Raw genomic sequence first — 23,356 nt, forward strand, 5'->3', positions numbered from 1 at the left:
ACATCGAGCGGGTGATTCGTTTAACTGCTAATGTGATTGTCCTTCTGTCCAGGAATAACGGCCAGTGGGATGAAAGGGAAGCTGCATTGCTAGAGAAGGGATCTTGGGTTCATAACACTGAACTGCACAGAAAAATAAAGACGTCGTTTAATGCATTTATTTCCTAGGTAATGTCAAATGTAATGGCTATTGCAGAGGTTTATCCGTTGCTGAAATGAGGATTACATTAAGTTCCCTTCCTGCACGATAGCCCTGGTGTTCTCCTGGAACCAAATGGGAGCTGCATTCCCTGAGCTCTGACCATCCCCAGCGTGGCAGGACAGCCCCCTCTGGACACATTTTCAAAATCCGTGGCAGTCGGTATGTGAATGCACTGCTCTCCGCCTGCCCCCCGCCAGCCAGTAGGTAACAGACCCAGACCTGAGTACGGGACAGTGGCCTCTGGCGGGGAGATGAAGGGCCGGGGGTGGCCCGCAGGGACACCGGGGCGGGCGCCCTGCCGGGCCGGGGGGCCCGGTGCGCAGCGCGGAGGCGCAGGGGCTCCGCCGCCTGGCGAGACCCACCAGGTCCCGGCCCGGAGCCACGGTGCCCGGGCGACGCGGGCCGAGCCGAGCCGCGCCGCGCCGCGCTCTGGGGACCCTGGCCCAGGGACCCTCCCGCGCGCAGCCCCGGCCGCGGTGCTGAGGGGCGCCGGCAGGCTCGGGCGCATCCCAGCAGAGGGCGACGTAGCCCGTCGCCCGCCCGCCCGCCGGCTCCGTGCGCGCCCGGGGGAGACCGGCCCCGGCACGTGTGCTCGGGTCACCAGCGCGGCCGGGGCCTGCGATTGGAGCCCCCTGGCTCCGCCGCCGCGCGCGGTGGCCCTGGGCACCCGGGGCTCCCTGCCCACGGCTCGTCTCACCCCGAAAGGATGAAGAAGGAAGGGCTGAGAAGTGGGGGGTGGGAACTGGAGCCGGGGGCCCCCCTTTGCGGCCTCCAAGCCCCTGAAACCCCAGCCCCCGGGAGGGACCCGGGCCAGGGCTTGGCGAGCGGCTGCCCCACCTCTTCCCTGGGGTGGCTCCCCGCCGGGCTGGGGTGACTCAGCCTTCCCAGCCAGGGGCCCTCGGAGAAGCCCTTTGAACGGGAGCTTTGATGGGGCCCCTTGGCCCCTCCCCGGCGAGGAGCACAATGGCCTGAGCTCCGGGTATAAGAGGCCCGCGAAGCGGGGAAGCAGAGAGCAGCAGGGAGCCCGAGAGGGAACATGGACTCTGCCCCGGAGCTGCAGGAAGCCTTTGCAGCCATGACCCCAGAGCTGTGGGAACTCATCCCACTCGCGCGCCACCCAGCACAGCTCGACAGCAGCGGCGGGGGCGGCCAGCCCCTCTGCGCTGGGCCTGCTGGCTCCACGGGTGGACTGGTGGGGAGAGCGGGACCAGGCCGGCATGGTTCAGGTGAGCCCTCCAGGGGCTGGTTGTCAGGAGGGGAGCTGGGGGCCAATGCACCGGGCCTGGCTCAGGGCAGTTCTGGCAGCATCGCTCTGCGGGGCTGAGGCTCAGTCTGCTCTGCAGGGCTTTGCCCTGTCCTCCCTCCAGCTGACTGGACAATGGGGCTGCCACCACTTCCCCCAGGGACTCTGTTCCTCAGTCGCATAGATGCCCACTGGGAGGGAAGGATTCCTGACCCCCAGCCTGGAATGAGAGCTCAGCTCCATCCCCCTTCACCCCCAGCTCTCGCAGCCTCTTCAAGGCCCCCAGGCAGTGCCTCTACCTTCCTGGGGTTTGCGCCTTCCTCTGACCCTTCTCCTCTCTTCTCCCTTTGGATTTACAGCAGGGATCGACTCCAGAGAGGGATGCATGGCTTTGCCCCGGGTCCCGTCCATTGCTGCTGGGCCCCATGTGGTAGCTGCTGCCCCCAGCAGGGATCCCCCCCACAGTCGGTGGGGAGGGCAAGAGAGGAAGAAGAGGAAGAGGAACTTGTACAGCAGGAATCAGCTGCACATCCTGGAGTCCTTCTTCCATCGAGAGAAATATCCCAACCTGCCTGAGGCTGAAATGCTGGCGGGGATGACGGGACTCACCTACCAACAGGTACGTCCAGCCCCTCACTCTGGGGCTCTGGTTTCTCCTCTCTCTGCTTAAGGGACAATTTGCGTTCTGCGGTTTCTACAGCCAGGGCACCATAGGGAGCCATAGCAGAGGGTTGGGGGAGTGGAGTGGTGCTGGGGTCTCTGTCACTCAGAAAGGTGCTCACAGTGGGTCTGGAGGTACTGGGGCTGGGAGGACAGTTTCTGTGACCTGGACGGAGCAGGGGAAAGGGTCGGGGGGGTGGGGGGGCATGTGAGAATCTTTCATCCAACCGGAAAGCAGTGAAGGATCCTCCCCTCTGTCCCTGCCTCCCATTCTTCATTCAGGGCCACAGAGATCTGCTGTTGGACACAGGACTCCTCCCTTCTTCTCAAGGCCTAGGGAGGGGAACAGGTTATTTCAAAGCCTCTCAGGAGGAGGGCAGGAGGGAGGATAAAAGGGACAGACATTGAGGGGTCCCTGAGGTTCCTTCTCTGCCAGCAGCTCCTTCAGCCCCTCTTCTCTCCAATTCCAGATCCGGATTTGGTTCCAGAATAGAAGGGGGAAGCACCGGAGACTTTACACTGGAGACGGGACACCTGGGAGCAGCCTCTGTACCCTGCAGGTGAGAGCTTGAGAGCTACACACACACACAAACACACTCCCAATCACCCCCTCAGACACACGCTGAGTGTCCCCCACCCACACCTCCACTCATCCACAGAGACACTCAGACAGCGAGACACCCCAAGGAGCAGACACCCGCTCACACCTGCCAACAGACACACGGGCACTCTGGGCCTTTTCCACAAGGGTTATTCACTGGTATCTGGCCAGCACTTCAGTGACACAGGGCCAGATCCCCAGCGTGTGTAAAGCCGGGCAGCTCCAGTGAGTACAGTGCAGCTACAGTGAGCACCAGGAGTTGGGGCCTGGCCTGTGAAGTGCTGGGAACCTGCTGAGATCTTAGCATTACACTGATCTCCCTCTGGGCTGTTCCTTTCCTGCCCTGTCAGGTTTGTTGGGGGCTGGTTTATGGGCCATTGGAACCCGTTGAAGAGTCAGATTTCTCCCCTCAAAGCATCCCAGGTGCAAGTAGATTCACCACCTGCAAGTCCCCTTGGGATCCTCTGGGACAGAAGAGCCTACAGAAATATCCAGGACAGGGCTATTAGTGCTGCTAGCAGTGAAGAGAGCTGAGCCCTGGGGATCAATGCAGGGCTCTGGGCTCTCTGGGTTGTGATTAAATGTTCTGCTTTCTCTTCCCTACAGACCCAGTGCTGTGCACGCTCCTGCAATGATCCATTCTCCCTGTTTCATTGGCCAGCACTTCCTGGATCCCCAGGACCTGATCCAGGGATGCAATGGGCTCTGCAGGGACCAGAAAGCTCTGCCTTTGACTCCAGAATTAACCTGCCTCCCCTCCAGTCCCCTTCCACGCCTACGGACTTCCAAGCCTACAACACATGGGCCCCAGAAACCAGCCTAGGAACCTCTCCCACTGCTGTGCACCCTGTGACCATCAACTCCAGCTTCCTCCACTTCTCTCAGATTCAGTCCATGGAGTCTCTGGAGCTGTCACAGTTGATCAATGCTGGTGACTCTCTGCTCTCTTCATTCTGTATGGATTCCCAAGGGAATTCGCAGTGGGGGCCCAACCATGGGGATAGCCAGCCCTGGTGACACAGAGGGAATAACTTCAGCCCCTTTGTCTGGACTCCCCACTGGCTGTTTCCCAGCCTGAGTCATGGAGTTCTCAGGCTCATCCACTCCCGAGGAATATCTGACACTCTTCACTAGTGAGACCACCAAGACTTCTTCAGACTGGAAGATGAGATCTGGACAGAGGGAGAGGGACAGAGATGTGGTTTCAGAGTTTGTACAATGCTGTGCATACGTGCATTTCTTCAGTGATATTTTCCTGGTGTGACAATGAACCCATTATGTTAATTTGGTTTTATTATTTTCCAGTAAAACAGTTTTAAATAATCAGGTAGTGGTTCTGGTTCTATTCCTGAGCTGTAAACAGGTCCAACTTCCAGAACTGCTAATCACCATGAAAAATTAAAATTCACACTCCTGCTACCCCCAGAAAGGACAATATCATTTGTGTGGGTTTCCGAAGACTGCAGTGCCATGAACCTATCCAATCTTCTAGCCACTGGCTAAGGTTGGGTTCTGTGAGAATGGGGGGAGTGGGTGTATTTTTGAGAGTCTGTCATAGTGACTTAGGTGTATAATCTCCAGACATTTACTGATCATAATAATGCCATCTGAGGGCCATCTGAGCTAGGCTCCTTTGCTAAGGCCCTGAATCAAAAACTTCACAGAGGCAGCATCACTGGGGCTTGGAGCAGAAGTTCTGAACCATTGAAGGGTCTCTCTAATATCTCTTCCTGCCCATTCCCAATGTCTTTTCCATGATCTAAGTGCTGCCGCCTTCTTGTTTCCTGGTGGGTCTCCCTGTTCTGGGCTGGGGGAGAGGGGCTTTGACTTTCTCCCCCAGAGATAAACTTTCAAAGATGGCAGCTGAAGCCCCCATGGGTGAGAAGGAAGATGGGATTAAGGTCCTTTCTGCACTGGGATCAGAGCCAGACCAGCCACAGCCTGTGTGAAATTTGGCTTCAGCTAGAACCACGTTGCGGCCAAGTCCTTATGGCGGGATAGGCATAGGTAGAGGACTGTCTACTCTGTAAATGTGTCCCCCACCCCAAACACAAGCCCTCCCTGATCCTGCAGACATGTGCTCCATGCTCACCTGCCTCCCTCGTGCCTGCTTCACATTCCAAATTCCGTGTCAGGTTCGGGGAGGCTGGGGCCTGGTGGGATACCTGGCTCTGGTCATTTGGATGCAGTGGGATATTGTGGTTAGAGCAAAAAAGGAGGGCGTGGATCTTAGTGAGAGAAGGAAGCCGTCACCATGATACACTCCAATTAGTCCCCGTGTGGGTTCCCAGCTTCTGCCCTGTATTTCCCTAACAGCGAGCTAGGAGCCAGGGGCGGTCTTTGCATCCCACATAAAAGAAAGACACATCCCCCTGAGCCTCTCTCCATGGTCCTGACGCGGCGCAGACAGCGCGGCCCATTCCTGTGGGTCAGACACAGAGAGACCTCGGGGAACGTGCTTTGCCAAACACCTCCGGTCTCTGCTTCTTTCTCTGTCTGGGGGAGAACTGACACACAACCTGTCTCAGGCATTAGCGGGGCCCATGCTCGTCCTGCCCTGCCCCCAGAAGCACGGGAAATACCCACAGACTGCCCGAGGAAGGAAGGTGCAGTGGGAGACAGGGAGTTAGGTGCAGAAGTTCAACAAGTGGAAAGGATCGTAGAATCTCAGTTCGGACAGGGCACAGGGTAGCTATGTGCTGCAGAGGAATCTGGAAAAGCCGTTCTACTCTGGTGCTACCCTTCATACTGGCCATTCTCCCCCTCCCTGTGTCCAGTCAGTATCTCTTCCCATGCAACGGGAATCAAGCGCTGCACTGTACCTAGGGGAACTCTAATATGGTCCTCCTTCGACATAGATCCCCCCCGCGCCCCAGCTTCAGCCCACAGCATGATTTCTGCTGCCCGGGAGTGAGAAAAATACCTTCTTCCCCCAGCTCAGGGTTACACTGCCAGAACCAGACTGCCAGATGCTGTGTGTAAACCTGAAAGGAATTAGCTGCTTAAATCATTGCTTTACTATGAACCATTTATATTACAGTAGATGCCTACGGGCTTAGGCTTTGTAGTGCTGGGATCTGATCAAACAGAAAATGAGACAGTCCCAGCCCCAGAGAGTTTACAATCTGATTCCATAGGGACACAAAATATGAGACCCTCTAACATGGGATTCTAATTCAGGGGTGCTCACAACAATTCTTTTGGTGGCCTCAGAGTGCAGCCACCAACTCTTGCGGGTGGCTGTTGTGACAATTCTTCCTAAAATACTTAATTAACTTTCGGAAAAACAAATCAAAATGCACAGATACACCTCCAAATCATTTTAATTTATTTATGTACAGCTTTTTTGGGGGGGGGGTTGAAAACTCAATAATACAAATAATGTACAGTTGTCTCTATTCTTTACTGGACCCAAAAAGAATAGACACAAAAATAAGGGTTTTTGCATATTCTTGTCTTTTGTTGTTCTTGCTTTTGCTTTTTTGGTTGCTTTTTGTAGACTTGCTAGCTAGTAAGTCTGCTGCTATGAAAAATGATGTTTGTATGTTGTTAATATCACTTTTCACTGCCTCCCAGCTTGCTAGCAAGTCTGCTGCTATGAAAAGTGATATTAACAAGCATACAAATATAACTTTTCACAGCAAATTTACAAAGCTCTGGCAAGTTGTAGGACAAATTAAGCTCTGGATGGGGAGGTGGGTAGCAAGGCAGCAGGGGCCAGGGTGATGGTTGGGGGGGAGGGGCTGGAGGAGGCAGTAGGGCCAGGGGCAATGGGCTGGGGGAGGCAGTGGGGCCCAGCCAGACCGGACTAAAGCCCTTTGACTAGGGACCAGAGCCTGCTGCCCCATGGCTGGAGCCTGCCGCCCACAACCTGCCACCGCAGGACTGAAGCCAGAAGCCCGCGCTCCACCAGCCCCAGGAAGGTGGGGAACTCACACCGACTGCCTGCTCCTCCAGCATTTCTGGCTCCAGAGCGGGGCAGGACCTGACCCCTGCTGGTGGCCCTTGGGGAGGGTCACTGCTTCCCTCCCCTCCTCCACCAATCACTGCCCAGGAGCCTGTGGCTGCAAGAAAAGCCCCTGCTGACTGCAGTGGCCACAGGTCGCAAACGCTGCTCAAATTATAATGAATCCAGTTGAGGGTAACCTAGTGTCGATGGAAGTAAACCCTGTTTAACAGGATCACTCTGAGATGGACTGTCCTGCTGCAGCATCTCTGGAGGCCCGGCAGCCTTTGGACAGTGGAAGTTTACATAGTTCACAGCATGAATTTCTAGCTCCCCTGGGAATGAGGGAAACCTGCTGGCTGGCCTGATGCTGAGCCACCTGCCTGAAGCTGCCGATAGAGAGACACAGGCTAAGTTCGGGTCTGTGTTCTCGTGCTATAAATCTGGAGCCGCACCTTTGAAACCAATGCACTTACATCAGATTGACACAATCTGGCCCAGAAGCTTTCTAGTGCCGTTTACAAGGCTCCATTCCTGGAGGTGTAACAGGAATAAGGGAAATCACTGAGAGCAGGATGGCCCCATCCATGGGACACTGCTGGAAAGACCAGTGACATGGGCTTGTGATGGGGTATTTGGGCTAGATTCACAAAGGTATTTAGCCATCTAAGACCCAGCTTTAGGCTCCACTGTAATGCAGCAAACATCTGCCAACCACTGTAGGTGTCTGAACTCATTCAGCACATACATTTTCAGGGTAAAAGTTCCCTCAGCACCAAAGTTTCTGCCTCTGAGAATGCACTTTGCTGCCTGGCTCAAGGCCAGTGCTTCCCAAATAGTGAGTCCCAACAAGGTTCTAGAATAGTTGCAGGGACCCAGGCAATCACACACTTCTCACAGCCTGGTGCAGAAGGGAGGCCAGAGGCAGATAGCAAGCCACGCACACTCACCCCACAGCAGCAACTTCTATCCCATGGGGCTGGGCCTGTCTCCCTGCTCCAAGCATGAGTGGCCCTGCGACTCCACACACCGGGTCACAACACTGGGCACTCACTCTCATTTGGCTCAGATATCTCTCTGTCAATGCCTGAGGCTATGTCTACACTAGAAACGCTAGAGCAGCACAGTTGCACTGCTGTAGCGTGGACACTGCTGTGATGGAAGGGGTTCTTCCATTGCTATAGAAAATCCACCTCTCCGCGAGGCAGTAGCTAGGTCAATGGTGGAATTCTTCCACTGACCTAGCGCTGTCGGCCCCGGGGGCTTGTCTTCATGTACAGTGCTACAGAGGCGCAGCTGCATGGCTGTAGCGCTTTAGTGAAGACACTACTATGTCGACCAGAAAGCTTCTCCCATCGGCATCGTTAATCCAACTCCCTGAGAGGCAGCAGCTGTGTCGGCAGGAGAAACTCTCCTGTTTGACATAGCACTGTCCACACTGGGGGTTAGGTAAGTAGACCTTCTTCCCTCAGGGGTGTTTATTTGTAGTGATACCAATACAGGTCTGTACTGTAGACCTGGCCTGGGGTTTAGATTAGCTTAACTACATCTCTCAGGGCTATGATCTTTTCATATCACTGAGCGAGATATCTGTGGCACTATGCACCCTGGTCTAATGTGTTCAAAACTGCTCACTCCAGTCCCCTCAGGAATTTCTCAGGCTTGGCCAGCTGCATCTGGGGTGGCTATTACACGCAAAGGCGTCCCTTGTTGGGTTATTTCCTTAGTGGTCCCGGTGGTGATTATTTTGTGAGATCGCTGCCCTTGGCTTTGACGAGGCAGAATATTGTAAATATTGAAGTGTTTGTTTTAAAGACCTGTGTATTACATCAATGAGGATGTTTCAAGTTTTGGGTCACAGGTAGGGCAGGCAATTAAAATAGATTCACTATGGCTGTACAGTCTCTCCTGGGTCAGAGCTTGCCATCCCACTGTTGTGAGGATGAAGGTTGGGGATTAGGGAACACAGCTCCCATTAGAATCCATGAGAAAACCAGGGATACGCATTAGTAGAGGAAGTGATGTGATTAGTATAATCCTCATCAATGCTGATTTTTTTCCCACGGCAATAGCCATTGAATGTAAATAACAAAGTTTAGTTTCTTTTAAGATACAGGTAATGATCAGAAATATCTTTCTGTACCAGGGCAGCTTCCCTTGCATGTGACTCAGCAGAATTTCTGTTCCTGGGAGAGGGGAAGCCTGATCACGTTAGCAGATAATGAGATCACTGACTGGTGTGAAGTTCAGGTCCAACAGCCCCTTTCTTTTTACAGACATGCCGTGGCCAAACCCTGCCTGCATGGGCATGAGCACCATGCTAGCTGCAGGACTTGATTAGAGAAAGCCCCTCCATGGGCAGTCTCTTTGGTTCACAACCTCTGCCACCAGCCCAACTGATGCTGCTCCTGTGAAGTTTGTGGTTCAGGGCCTCAGTGAAGCAAGTTTGCTCCCACTGCCCTTGGCAGGATTATTATGATCAGCAAATCTTTGGGAATTAAAAAAGAGTCACTGTGAAAGATGCTCCCCTGCCCCAGTTATGGCTGAACCCTGCCATAGGTAGGGGCTGGGAGAGGGGCTAGCATTGTGACACCAGCACTTCTGGTAAACCCACATAACTGATATTGGCCCATTTGTGGGTTTTGGGGGGGAAGGGGGATTTTAATTGTTTGTGATGAGGAGAGGTTATGAGGGTTGGACCTAATTATAGCTCAGGAACTGTACAAGAAACACTCCCAGTATTATTTAAAACTAGTTTATTATAAATTAGCAAAATCACAATAAGACAATGGATTCACTCTAACAGCAGAAAAGCACCACTGAAATGAGAGAGACCCTCCCAGCATTCTGCAAACACTTAAACCACAGCTCTTTCCCTCTCCCTCTGCCCAGCTTTTCGCTTAGTCTGAAGGAATCTTGGTGTTTTCATGAGTGAAGAGTGTCAGAGATTCCTCGGGAGTGAAAGAGCCTGAGAACTCCCCGACTCAGGCTGGGAAACAGAGCCAGTGGGGAGTCCAGACAGGAAAGCTGAAGTTACTCCCTGGGTGTCAACATGTGTCAATGAAGAGAGCAGAGTGATTAACAGTGACAGCTCCAGAGACTCCAGAGACTGAACCTGGGGGTAGAGGAAGAAGTAGAGTCAATAGCCACTGGTTGCACAGCAGGGGGAGAGGTTCCTAGGCTGGTTTCTGGGGCCTGTGTGTTGTAGCCCTAGAACTACAGCTGGGAGCTGGCTGGAGGGGAGCCCGGTCAATTCTGGAATCAATGCAGAGCTTGCTGGTCCCTGCAGAGCCCATTGCATCCCTGGATCAGGTCCTGGGGATCCAGGAAGTGCTGGCCAATGAAACAGGGAGAATGGATCATTGCAGGAGTGTGCACAGCACTGGGTCTGTAGGGAAGAGAAAGCAGAACATTTAATCACAACCCAGAGAGCCCAGAGCCCTGCATTGATCCCCAGGGCTCAGCTCTCTTCACTGCTAGCAGCACTAATAGCTCTGTCCTGGATATTTCTGTAGGCTCTTCTGTCCCAGAGGATCCCAAGGGGACTTGCAGGTGGTGAATCTACTTGCACCTGGGATACTTTGAGGGGAGAAATCTGACTCTTCAACGCGTTCCAATGGCCCATAAACCAGCCCCCAACAAACCTGACAGGGCAGGAGGAAACAGCCCAGAGGGAGATCAGTGTAATGCTAAGATCTCAGCAGGTTCCCAGCACTTCACAGGCCAGGCTCCAACTCCTGGTGCTCAGTGTAGGTGCACTGTACTCACTGGAGCTGTCCGGCTTTACACACGCTGGGGATCTGGCCCTGTGTCACTGAAGTGCTGGCCAGATACCAGTGAATAACCCTTGTGGAAAAGGCCCAGAGTGCCCGTGTGTCTGTTGGCAGGTGTGAGCGGGTGTCTGCTCTTTGGGGTGTCTCGCTGTCTGAGTGTCTCTGTGGATGAGTGGAGGTGTGGGTGGGGGACACTCAGCGTGTGTCTGAGGGGGTGATTGGGAGTGTGTTTGTGTGTGTGTGTAGCTCTCAAGTTCTCACCTGCAGGGTACAGAGGCTGCTCCCAGGTGTCCCGTCTCCAGTGTAAAGTCTCCGGTGCTTCCCCCTTCTATTCTGGAACCAAATCCATATCTGGAATTGGAGAGAAGAGGGGCTGTAGGAGTTGCTGGCAGAGAAGGAACCTCAGGGACCCCTCGATTCCTGTTCCTTTTACCCTCCCTCCTGAGAGGCTTTGAAAAAGCCTGTTCCCCTCCCCAGGCCTTGAGAAGAAGGGAGGAGTTCTGTGTCCAACAGCAGATCTCTGTGGCCCTGAATGAAGAATGGGAGGCAGGGACAGAGGGGAGGATCCTTCACTGCTTTCCAGTTGGATGAAAGATTCTCACATGCGCCCCCCCCCCGAACAGACCCTTTCCCCTGCTCCGTCCAGGTCACAGAAACTGTCCTCCCAGCCCCAGTACCTCCAGACCCACTGTCAGCACCTTTCTGAGTGACAGAGACCCCAGCACCATTCTGCTCCCCCAACCCTCTGCTATGGCTCCCTATGGTGCCCTGGCTGTAGAAACCATTTTCTAGAAATGCAAAATGTCTCTTAAGCAGAGAGAGGAGAATCCAGAGCCCCAGAGAGAGGGGTTGGATGTACCTGGTGGCAGGTGAGTCCCATCATCCCCAACAGCCTTTCAGCCTCAGGCAGGCTGAGATATTTCTTTCCATGGATGCGCAGCTGATTCCAGCGAATGTCAAACGTTGTTGATCCTTTCTGCTTAGTGTTTCTGCAATGTTGGATTCCTTGTGATTCTGCCAAGCCTGAACTTTCATTACCAAAGGAAATGTAGAGTTTCGGCCACCACTTTGAAAGCAGCTGTGTGTTGCATGGTTTATTCAGCCTTGCAGAAATTGCAAACAGCAGCCGGAAAGGTGACAGTTTGTCTCATCTTCCACCCAATGCACTGTTAACTCTGCCTCCTAATTCATTTCGATGAGGTGAGAATTCCAGCCGCGCCCCCTCCGCAGCGCAGTCCTGTCAAGAAGGGGGTAGTTCAAAGGTGGCTGTGATGAATCCCAGGTATTCACAGACCAGATTTTCTGGCATTTTTAATCTTTGCAGCGCTTGATCTGGCAACCTGAATATCTGACTGGTAAGGCAGGTTTTTTGATGTACTAACAGCTTCCCTTGGAAAGGTCTCAGGTGTGATGCGATTAGCTCCGTGCTCATCTGATGCCCCGGCTGAGTTCAGCAAAGCCTGTCACAGAAGTTGAACGGGTGATTCATTTTGCGGCTGATGTGATTGTCCTTCCCCCCAGGACTAAGGGCCAGTGGAAGGGAAGGCCGGCTGCGGGGAGAAGGGGAAAATAAAGGAGGAGGTCAATGCATTGATTGCACGTGTGACGCACAAACGTGGTGGGATGTGCGGAGGTAAAAGCCGGCGGCACAAGAATGGGAAGCAGCCTTAGTGCCGCGTGGCCTGGGGGCTCTCAGGCGGGAGCTGCCCTCCCTGGGCCTGGCCCTTCACGGCATGTGCAGCCTTTGGGACCGGGCCCATTTTCCAGGCGCTACGTCATTCCTCTTCGCCTGTCCCGCCGTGTTTCCGAGCCCTGGCAGCCAGCCTCCTCAGGGGCCGAGCGCAGGGTGACAGCACGGGAGAGGGCTCAGACCGCAGCCTGGCCCGCAGGGACACCGGGGCGGGGGCCCTGCCAGGCCGGGGGGGCCGGTGCGCAGCGCGGAGGCGCAGGGGCTCCGCCGCCTGGCGAGACCCACCAGGTCCCGGCCCGGAGCCCCGGTGCCCGGGCGACGCAGGCCAAGCCGAGCCGCGCTCTGGGGACCTCCCCGTGGCCTGGCCCAGGGACCCTCCTGCGTGCAGCCCCGGCTGCGGTGCTGAGGGGCGCCGGCAGGCTCGGGCGCATCCCAGCAGAGGGCGACGTAGCTCGTCGCCCGCCCGCCGGCTCCGTGCGCGCCCGGGGGAGACCGGCCCCGCCGCGTGTGCTCGGGTCACCAGCGCGGGCTCCCGTAACCTGGGGGACCCGGGTCTCTGCCGGGTGCCCTGGGGAGGGGGTCCCCGGCCTCATCCTCCCCGGGGGGCGGCTGTCCCCACCCCAGCACGTGGGGCTTTCTCAGCGCAGGGTCGGTGCAGCAGCCGCGGCAGGCTCCATTCTTGCGCCAGGCCACGTTGTGTCTGGCGTTCCTGGGGAGATGGCGCCAGGACCGCCAGTTGCAGCTGAGCATTTTGACCTTGGCCTTTGGGAGGCCGGCTGTCGGAGACCCCAGGGCATGGCCACAGTTAAGTCCAGGGGATGGAAGGCCATAAGGGTGGAGGAGGTCTGCCTGCTGTAGGCCTTAGGGCTTCTTTTAACCCCCCCCTTAACAGAACTCAGGCCTGGCTGGTTTGAATAAGCTCTTTTGCTCTTAAAACAATGTTGCAGCGGCAAAGCATGCCTCATAGTGTAAGGTTTGCTGATGCCAAGTTAAAGATAACAGGAGAGACAGCTACAAGGCCAGGCAGGATGTGCTGGTTGTTTAAGTTGCTAGGAATGCTTGTTAGAGGTTGCGGGAAATAAACATTGTTGTAACCCATATAAGGAAGGCAGAGCATTTGTGCAAAGCTTCGATTGGCTGATGTGTAGTGCAGCAGCATTAAGGAATATAAAAGTGTGTGTAATGACCTGCTCTGATGTGCAGGATTTGAGATTCTCTTCTCCCTGTACCTTAGTTGCAGCTGCAAATAAACTTTTTTGCTTCTCCACCCCGTTGTGATTATTGGGTGACACACACCGGGCAACGAACCCCTGCAGTTGTTTGCCTCTGGCGCTGGGTGCTGGCAACAAGGCAGACCCCGACTACAGTGCGATCGCTGTGCTGGCCCGGCCCCTGGCCCTCACTGAGAAGCGGGTGAAATCAGCCTCTCCTGCTGGGGCGTCTCCCTCCTCTGTCTCTGCCTCCCAAAGTCAGGACAAACTGATGCCGTAGCAGTTCCTTTGAGGAAGATCAGGGGGAGGGAAATGGGGACCAGAGGGGTCATTACCCAGGCTTGCAAATGTGGTAGGTGTCAGGTAACATTCTCTCAACCCAGAAAGGGACTTGGCTTAGGGAGATTTCTGGCCAGCGGGGGTGTGGGGAACCTCTCCATCATTCTCTTCGTCTTGTATTTTACTCTTTTGCGTACTTGCCTCCTAGTCTAAAACACACTATACAATATGACACTGTCCCTGTGGGGAAGAGGAGGGAGTGCAGTGGGCAGAGGGGATTGGCTCCCACTTCCATCAGCATCTCCTTCATCCCTTTCCTTCTGCCCTTCCAGGTGACCATGTGGTTCCACAGTCAGCCAGAGCAGCACAGGAAGTGCTGATGGAGACGGAGCCTCTGGGGGGTGCTTCTCTATGGGGCAGCTGAGTCTGAGGGCTCTAGACCTACAAACTCCCCAGCACAGGCTCGCATGCCCACACCTGAAAGCACAAGGGCCTGATCACTTCACAGTACCGAGCTGTGAGAGTGACACATTTCTGCTTGTCACTAGGGCCTGAATGCCAATATTCACAAGTGTCTGATGGACAGTCTAGCCTCTGCCCATAACCCCTATGGAGGGAGATCTCTGGAGCAAGGGAGCTGGGCAGTGAGACAGCAAATAGGGGGATCTGACTTTGTGTTAGCCTATTAGTGGATATTGGCAGAGGGACAAATGGTGAAAGGGTACAAGGGGTGAAAGGGAACATTTAATACAGCTGTCCCCAGGCAGTTGTTGGTGCTCTTAGAAAGCTGTGGCCAATCTATTCCATGTTAATGCTGGGTTTTGAAATGAGCTGAATGAACCTGGGACAATGCCTGGCATTCACTAAATATCTATTAGTTAGATATGGGCATGTGTGTCTGAGATTGTTAGAGATCAGGCATTGCTTCAGCATCCGGCAAGGTGGTGCTGGGCTGCTGGACACTGCACTGATCACCCGCAGGTCAGTTCCAGGGTACTTTGTACAAGAATAAACCCAATGTTTTGCCCAAATGCCTCCTCACAGGTATTTCCATTTTGTCCCCCTGCAGTTCCATTCCTCCCTTCCTATGGCCCTTCACCAGAGTGAAACTGGGGCAGAGTGGCTGCCATGTCCTGCCGCAGAAGTGGCTGCATTTCCGCAGGTGCCACATTCATCACTGCAGCCTCTTCCTTGTGGGATGAGGCTCAGATCTGCCCAGCTTCTGATTCAGTCTCTTCTTGTCTCACCAGGTGTGATGAAGTTCTAAATGCAAAGCATGATCTGGGTTTATTTTTTTAAATACCTCCCATATGGTCTAGCGGTTAGGATTCCTGGTTTTCACCCAGGCGGCCTGGGTTCAACTCCCAGTATGGGAAGTTTCACTTTTGATTTAGTTGGGGATTGGTCCTGCTTTAAGCAGGGGGTTGGACTAGATGACCGCCTGAGGTCCCTTCCAACCCTGAGATTCTATGATCTCATCCCCTGCCCCACCAGCCCTGCACTTCCAGGCATGATCAAGAGATGCAACAGCCTCCCCAGAGAGCAGCAAGCACCAGGAATACCTGGGTGGTGGGCAATGACCATCCTCATCCAGAGGTTCAGCAACCAGCTTCCTACACTGACCATCCCCACGGGCAGCCCCTGCGATAACACTCAGAGGGCTCTCAGCAACCTATGAGCTATTGCCAGAATGAGATGCGGGGGAGCTGTCACTGCCACTGGATCCTGGTCTGATCACAACTGAGCTCTAAAACTGCTACTGTGACTATTCGATCTCATGACTTTTACCCTCCTGTTACTCTCTTTTTCTCCACAGCCCTGCCTAAGGGCCATAGGTTCTCTCGAGGTTTGGGGTCACAGCCCCTGTCAGTGAGGTAGACACAAAAAAGACACAGACATTTTAAAAAAATCCTGCCTTGGCCAGAGAAAAAATAACACAGACCCAAGGCAGCTTCCACTGGGTTACCATATTTGAGAGGGGGTCTTATGCTGTACCCCTATGGCATAAGACTATAAACTCTCTGAGGCTGGGACTGTCTCCTTTTCAGTGCTTGTTCAGAGATCAGCACCATACGGCCTTAGGCATCCACCATAATATGACTGTTTAATAATCAGCAAACAGTTTGAACTGCAACACACAGCAGCTGGCAGCCTGGTTCTATCAGAGTTACTGCTTTAGTGAAGTCACTACTATGCCAACAGGAGAGCATGAATTGTGCTGTGGGCTGAACTTTGTGGGGCCTATGTAGTGGAAGAACCATATTAGAGTCCCAGAGGGAAGGCATTCCCTGTCTATATCAGTGAGACCAGTTGCACTGGGTGTCAAGCTGCCTGCAGTGGCTCAAAAGCATGAGTACCAATGTCAGGGCAGACTGTTAGGAAGCAGGGCACAAACCCCAAACTGGTTGTGAGTTTATACTTAGATTACCCCAACCAATTATTAAGTGTAAACTCCTCAGGCACTGTAACAGCCTAATCATGGAGTCACAGACAGTCCCCTTCAGTACTCCAATGTATTTTGGCACCCTTGTAAGCGTACTTTTGTGGTAGATCGTCCCTTACACCAAGAACCACAGCAATATTCAGGCCACTCCCAGTCCCAAAGGACTAGTCATTTACCCCAGGTCAATTAGATCTCACACTGAAGACAGCACTTGTAACCAATCTGATAATAAACTGTCTCAAGATTCATTAAATAGGAACAGGAAATAAGAGAGTTATTTCCAAGGTTAAAGCAGGTAAACAAAGAAACACAAATTCATTCTAATCTTGAGTTTCAAAAGATAATAGGGCCCTAGAGCCCAGGCTTCCATCCAAGCCTGGAAGTGTACACATCATGAAACAGCCCCACAGCCCAAGCCCCATGAGCCCGAGTCAGGTAGCATGGGCCAGCCACGAGTATCTAGGTGCTGTGTAGACAGATCCTTAGAATCAAAGACAGTTTCCCTGGTTATTAAGTTAACATGAACTACAATCACTATAGGAAATCTCTACACACCCAGCACATTCAGTGTCTGAGCTGCACCCCTAACTGTGGCAGTGCTCAGTGAGTGTCACTCCAGAGGACTGGGCTGAGAGCCAATCCCGAGGAGATCCTGCATCAACAGGGATGGCTGCTGCACTCAGCATGGAGTTAAAACTCCATGAGGGAACACATGGCTCATTGGCCAATCCAACTTTTAGATCCACTGGGATTTGTAGGAAAAAATATTCAAAAAAGATCGAGATCTAGACAGAAAATCCCCATTGTGACGGTAAGGAAATAACCCAACAGGAAAAGTCTCCCACTCCAATATTAGTCTCAGTTGTACCTGGTCAGGCCCCAAGAAAGGTGGGGTGTCAGGTGGCGTCAGTGTCTTGTAGAAGCAGCATGTCTTTGGTGACACATCAGACTGACAATTGGCCTGCCTTGCCTTCAGGTACGCCTGCCTCAGCTCCTTGATCTTAGAACGGCACCGCTCTGTGTTCCTTTCTTGCCCCTTCTCCTCCAGGCCATGAGAAATCTGCCCAGAGGAATCAAAGTTCCTACAGCTGGAGCGGAGCTGCGACTGCACAACCTTCTCTCCCCACAGAGCCAGCAGATCCAACAACTCCGGTGTATACCAAGCACAAGAGTGTTTGCTGTAGGGAGCCGGCACTGTCAGCTGGGAAGACAGCTGCGATGTGAGCTGTTCAGGAGGAGCAAACAGGAAGTGGAATTTCAAAAATTCTCAAGCCTTTAAAGTAGGGAGAGGCATATGCCTGTGTAACTGGCTGCAGGGCAGCGGAGTTCAAAATGGTGACCAAAGTGGTCAAGATGGGCATTCTGAGACACCTCCTAGCGCCCTCTTGTGGCGACGTAAGAAACACAGGGTCCGTTGCTCTAACTACATCACAAAAAGCTCTATGCCGCTCGTCGAGGTGGTTTTATGATATCGGCGGAGCAGGAGAGCTAGATCAGCGGGAGAAGCATTTCAGCGTGTACCTCCACTGTTTTGTTGACGAAAGCTGACTTTTCTCGACAAAAGTGTATAGTATCCTAAGTGTGTTAGCTTTGAGGTACCTGACTTGACACTGTAAGAGGATGCTGACTTTCCAAAAGTGCTGAGCCACTGCTCTGTGAAAATCAGGCCTTTTTGAAAAAACGTGTCACCTGCAGAGCACCTCAGGTCAGTCCCTTTTGAAAATGTAGGCCCCAAATCCATGTTTTGGCACTTAATCGTGATAGGAGAATTTTTAGAGGTACCGAGTACCCACAACTTACCTTGAACTCCCAGTCACTTGGTCCTGCTCAGCGTGTGTTGAGGTGGAGGTGGGGGACACTGGGCTGGACTAGATGACTTCTGGAGGTTCCTTCCAGCCATATATTTCTATAATTCTACATAGCGTAACTTCCGAGACTACATTAATTGTGATTGCTGGGGTATTAAATCAAATTAAGTAACAGGTTTAATGAACCAAGTGTTAGATAATGTAGCTCACACTGATATCGTGCAGTAAACAACATTCTTAGCTCTTTAATTTTAAAGACAAGAAAATAATGTAAAGTATAAGGCAAGTGATCGCAAATTATGAAGGCAAGGAAACTTGGCAAAGAAAGTAATTATGTTAATAGTACAGTGTGAATTAAAGAGTTATTGCTTACATGAATAAATGAGCAATCCACAGGTTCTCAGGCATTAGGACATATTAACTCACTAACGACTGGCCAATTCCTAGGTCCCAAAAACTGAGGATCACAGGAGGTTTCCTGCAGGGGCAGGTGACATGTTATCATTGGGAGCAAGGCCTGAGCAGCCAGAAACTTTCCCTGATCCTTGACATTGGGGGGTTTCATGCAACAGACTAAACACAGCAGATGCTTACAGCCACTCTGCCTTTGTATAACGAACCTATATGTTAAATAATTACAAACACATGAGAGCACTCTGACCCATGGTGAATATTCTAACAATACTTCTAAATTAGTCTTACACCAGAAAACTTAGCAAACACTACAGCAAGCCACTGTGCAAACAACTGTTGACAAACCAATTACCCGCAGGCTGAAGGCCCCTTTAGAAGGTGGAAGAGAAGGTGAGTCATGAACAAAGTGGTGACTTTTTGTGAATCACATACTGCAGTCTACAAAAGCAGTGAGAGGTCACGGAGAGTGATGGCTCGTATGGTGTAATAGAGCAGCTTCCAGGCCAGAGCTTGGAGCAGTGTCTGATGGCACAGCCTCCCGGGATGTTTGCATTTGGACAGATAGTGAAGGTGACAGGGGTGAAGTTGAACACAGGGTGGGTAAATCTGCTGGAGATTGAATAGGATGGGATGGGACAGAGCTCTTTTGAAACTAGATGGCCTTGTTTTCCACATACCCTGGGAGGGTCACAGCTGCTGCTCAGAGTGGATGTAGAGTGGGTTTTACAGAGCAGGTTGCATAGGAAGGCTGTAGGTGACAACAAAAAGTGACCCCTGTCCCCACAGGGGGAAGTGGAGCCTGATCAGAAAAGCTGCGTCAGCAATCTTTCCTAATGAGCCGTTCCTCCCCCTTGCACTATCAACCATCCACTGCTATGGGGTCAGAGAGCATCTTGTAGCTGATCAGGAAGTAGGGGTAGCACTGGCAGTTGTCAGAGATCACATACACTTGGGTATTGCTTTTGCTGTTGACCCAGGAGTTGAAGAGCTGCCCACCAGGCACCCTGGGCAGGGGGTGGCGGAAAAGTTTATGCCCAACAGCAGTCTTGCCCACCAGCACCTTGGCCAGGAACATGTAGCGTAGCCCGGCCTTGCTCGCCTGGCCGTGGCGGTGTGAATAGATGGCACTCTTGGAGAAATAGCAGCCCCTGCCGTAGATTGGGGCATGCAGCCTTGAGAAGCTGGGGTCAAAGTTGTTCTGGCAGATGGGCTCCAGGAAGTCAGCAGCACTCCCATAGAAGAGGTGCTTCTCCAGCTGGTGTTTCTCCTGCAGTGAACATGCATGGGACATGATGGCCTTCTTCCTGAAGGAGACACAAAGGGAAAAAAAGCAGGCTTAGATCCTGCCCAGAGGGGATGTTTGGGGAAACTTAGAGGCCTAACTCCCCCCAACTCCCTCCATCTCCACTTACTCAATAGATAAAGGCCAAAAGCTTGAATGGGAAAGACTTAGGGGGTCAGTCTTCCCCAGCCCTCAAGGATCCATCCAACAATGACACAAGTGCATCCAATGTCACTTGAGCAGATTAGGATCTGCCCACCACTGCACAAATATTCACATTCAAGTGCACTATCTGCACCAGTGCACATGCATGGACCCTGCAAACAACCCAGTGCACTAGGATCCATGCACCCATTCCCGAGGATGCATCCAAATATGCAAACTCCAGTGCAGCTGAATCTACCTACACTCCAGCACAAGGAATTGCCAAATGAGAAGCAATCATGCTCACGCTGGTGTGCTAAAATCCCACCTGAGGAAACAAGCACTAATATTCACACCCTCGCACACTAGCTCCTTCAGTCAGACTCCTGTGAGTGCACACCTTAGCGCACTAGCTCCAGGGCTCATGCTCCTAGGCTTCCAGCGCCATGGGTTCTGCACCCTAAAGCACTGACATTAGGTTTTACACTTCCTGCCGCGAGCATGGTGAGCTCCACACGTATAGGCACTAGCTCCAGCATCCCCCCTCTGGCACTCGGGCTAGGGTTCTCACGCTCACATATGTACACGTACAAGCACAATCTCCCCACAACATTTCTCTTTATACCTGGTATATTTTTCCCAGAGATCATCGTTCCGGATTCGGTAAATCCCCAGCACCAGTGCCTTTTCCTCTGAGACAGACTGATGGAAGAGAGCACAAACTCTGTGGTATGCAACCTCTGTTGGTAGCACCTCCATCTGCAGGAAAGCCTGGCCATCTGGTGGCTTCGGGACCCAGGCAACAGGATAGGATCCACAGTAGCCATCCTTTGGATTCTCCCCGAGGACGTCAGAAGTGGAAGGAACTGTTCCCCAGGGTCTTCTTGGGAGTGTCCTAGGGAGACAGTGAGACAAGAATTAATCTCCTCTGAATGCTGTTATATTCCTTTAGGACCATGGTTGCCAGGGGAGTCACTTACATCAGCTGTGGCACCATACTGAGGAGGGGACGGTAGGAAGGTCGGCGCTGGACCAGGCGGACGTATCCCTTATCCCGGTTCCATTGCACATGGCGCTTCAGATCCACAATGAAGAAGTGGCCCTGGCGTTCAAAGGTGTAGCTGTCCTTGTCTTGCTCATAGGCAGCAAGGAGACCTTGGGAGATGGGCTGAGGGGGAAAGGAAGAGAAGGTGTACAGGGAGAGTGCTCCAAAAAGGAAAGCCAAGGACCCACACACACTGCTCCTTAGGCTGCCACCTTCATCAATAATTCTTTAGCTATCTGGGGAAGCCAGAGGCAAAGATCTGCCAGTATCCAGCCTGTCTTCATCTTGACTAACTATGACCTGGTTTTAAACCTTTCCTTTCCCTACAGCATCCTTTAGCCTTTTCAGCCTGGTTTTCCCTCAGGCCATAGCAGAGAAACTCCTTTCTCTTCCTGCCAACGAAAGCTCCTTCCCCATCCTCAGTATCTCCCCTCCACAAACCTTCTCTCCTCTGTCTGTGCCCCTCAGTGTGTCTCCCCCTTTGCTGTTGTTTCTGCTTTAACTACAGTATGTAATTCCCTTGCATACCTCAGTGAGGCATTGTTGGGGAAACGCATTGTATGATATACATGACGCAGGTTGGATTGCCGTTCCCTTTTCCTCACCTCCTCATACTTCTTCCAATTGTCATTGCTCTTCCAATAGGCTGCCCACTCTGTGGGGAAGTGGGGATTCTCCTTTGGATCAGAGGTGTTGGAAAGTCGCCGCACTTTGTCATAGGGTCCGATGAAGCAAACCAGCTTCATGGAGTGCAGAAAAATGCTCCCAACAGCACCGCCTCTGTGAGCGGGAAAAGGATACAGTAAACAATAATTCCTCCATTACCTCCTACTAGGAGAGGCCAGGACTGGAGGAGCTAGCAGCTTCCCCTGCACCCAGTGCTCCTGCCCAGTTCTCTACAGCACCTCCTGCTGGGTGAGGCCAGGACAGCAGTAGAGTGGGAGCTCCTGGCAGCCAGCACTGTGGCCTACACCGTAGCTCTCAATTTGGGATCCACGCTTCTAGTGCAAATTACCCCTTCTGTAACCTTAGTTCCTTGAGTCTATTTCTGATGTAAAATAATTTTCAACAAGAAAAGTGAGGGGAGTCCCACACATGTGGGACATAAGGGACCTGGGGAGTGGAATGAATGAAAGTGGGGAAACGTGCAAGGTATTCCCTATGCTACATCCCAGATTGGGGCAGGGACTTGAGACACCATGAGCTCCCTATACTCAGCACCTCTCCCACTGTTTCCTACAGCTCTTCCTGCTGGTCGATTCCAGGACTGGAGTTTGGCTTCCCATCACTTACTTGTCCACAAACTTAATCTGCTCTTTTCCAGTGTCGCAGTAAAGTTTCTCTAGGTGCCGCTGAGCTGACTCGCTAACACTCTGCCAGGCATTGCTGTCCCTCCGCCTAATCTGCCAATGGTAGGGATAGTGGGTGTGGTGGAGGGGGCAGCTGTCCCCCTGGGTGCAGCCCCCCAGCAGGAAGCGGTCACAAATCTTAATTTCATCTCTTGGATGAATGTGAAATCTGACCCCATTGTCACCACCCAGATACTCGGAGGCCTCCTCGGGGCTCTGGGAGCTCTCTCCCTTGGCCGTGCGCATGCGTTTTTGGGGTGGGCTGTTGGGAATGGTACTTTCACTGGCTGAAGAAGCAGATGTCTGAGGGGAGCCAGAGCGCTCTTCATGGAAGGAATCCAACTCCTGGGAGAAAGAGTAATTTTGAAATGTAACCCTGAGGCACAGAGTAGCTCAATGCAGGGCCTCTAGCTTGAACCCCCCACTCCTACTCTGCATGCACCCATGCCACAATGGGGCCTCTCCTCTGATATATCGCAATAAACCACACACACACAGTCCTCCCCAGGGACCCCAACTCCTGTTCACACCTCTAACTCACACACACAGTGCTCTACAGTGGAACCCTATCCCGATATACATAAAGGTAACTTGGCCCTAAATCCACAGGATGGGTCACCCCTATCTGGGACTTTAACCTCCCTTTCAGCACAAATGTAGCTCCCTCCCGTGGGACCCCAACCCTGCCCCCCAGAGATCTTTTCCTCTCCTGGGGGAACCGATTCCCAGCATGGCACAGCCTCTGCCAGCCCCTGTTCCCCACAGAGATTCCCATTGGCAAACACCTGCTGGGGCTGACTGGGGGAGGCACTTCTTGTCCTCAGTTGGCCTGGTAGCCCTGTGGAATTATTCTGCCCCATCCCTCTCCCTGTGGCTCAGGCTGTAGCCACCCCTCCCAAACGCCTGGCCTGCGTCTTGCTGCGTCTCTTTGAATATGGGGATTCCGCACTGTGCAGGAACAAGGGGTTTAGAACATTGGAACATGTTCTGCTCTGATTGGTGGGAATGGGGGGGGGGTCCTCTGCTCTGATTGGTGGTTTACGATTAGTGTTTAATAGGTGTAAAAAAGGATAGGAGAAAAACTTGATCCCACTTTTCTTGTGACTGGGCAGTAGGGTAAAGTCCAGCTCTACCTTAGATATATTAAAATGAAGTGTAGAGTCTAAAGAGGCATTACATGCCTCTCTCTGTTACATATCAAAAGGTATAATACAGTCCCATGTGTATATTAATGAAGGGAGGAGCATGAGCAAGCATCTCTCTTCCC

At 52.8% G+C, this 23,356-nt stretch overlaps 2 protein-coding genes, 1 long non-coding RNA gene and 1 other non-coding gene across 5 annotated transcripts; 2 read left to right on the forward strand and 2 right to left on the reverse strand.

Moving 5' to 3' along the window:
* The first annotated feature begins 1,995 nt into the window (after positions 1 to 1,995).
* LOC144930190 (uncharacterized) lies at positions 1,996 to 3,971 on the forward strand. Its single transcript, XM_078851429.1, has 3 exons — positions 1,996 to 2,063; positions 2,575 to 2,664; positions 3,312 to 3,971. Exons 1-3 carry the CDS (start codon positions 2,028 to 2,030, stop codon positions 3,720 to 3,722), a joined length of 537 nt encoding a protein of 178 aa, XP_078707555.1. The 5' UTR covers positions 1,996 to 2,027; the 3' UTR covers positions 3,723 to 3,971.
* Positions 3,972 to 9,430: 5,459 nt separating this feature from the next.
* Positions 9,431 to 12,677, reverse strand: LOC140905928 (uncharacterized). 2 transcript variants are annotated; one of them, XR_012156987.2, is made up of 3 exons: positions 12,400 to 12,677; positions 11,284 to 11,974; positions 9,431 to 10,775 (listed from the first exon to the last, which is right to left on the reverse strand). It is a non-coding gene; the product is annotated as an uncharacterized LOC140905928 (long non-coding RNA). The 2 variants fall into 2 exon arrangements; XR_012156989.2 differs by lacking the exon at positions 12,400 to 12,677 and having other exon boundaries at positions 9,431 to 10,039; positions 10,686 to 10,775; positions 11,284 to 12,361.
* A 2,231-nt stretch (positions 12,678 to 14,908) lies between these two features.
* On the forward strand, positions 14,909 to 14,980 carry TRNAE-UUC (transfer RNA glutamic acid (anticodon UUC)). The gene has a single exon. It is a non-coding gene; the product is annotated as a tRNA-Glu (tRNA).
* A 4,148-nt stretch (positions 14,981 to 19,128) lies between these two features.
* LOC140907613 (protein mono-ADP-ribosyltransferase TIPARP) lies at positions 19,129 to 22,335 on the reverse strand. The gene is made up of 5 exons (XM_073333972.1): positions 22,034 to 22,335; positions 21,346 to 21,520; positions 20,676 to 20,863; positions 20,321 to 20,590; positions 19,129 to 19,573 (listed from the first exon to the last, which is right to left on the reverse strand). Exons 1-5 carry the CDS (start codon positions 22,333 to 22,335, stop codon positions 19,129 to 19,131), a joined length of 1,380 nt encoding a protein of 459 aa, XP_073190073.1.
* Between the last annotated feature and the right edge of the window lie 1,021 nt (positions 22,336 to 23,356).

The sequence above is a fragment of the Lepidochelys kempii genome, chromosome 1 (genome assembly GCF_965140285.1).
Source record: "Lepidochelys kempii isolate rLepKem1 chromosome 1, rLepKem1.hap1, whole genome shotgun sequence".
Taxonomy (NCBI): domain Eukaryota; kingdom Metazoa; phylum Chordata; order Testudines; family Cheloniidae; genus Lepidochelys; species Lepidochelys kempii.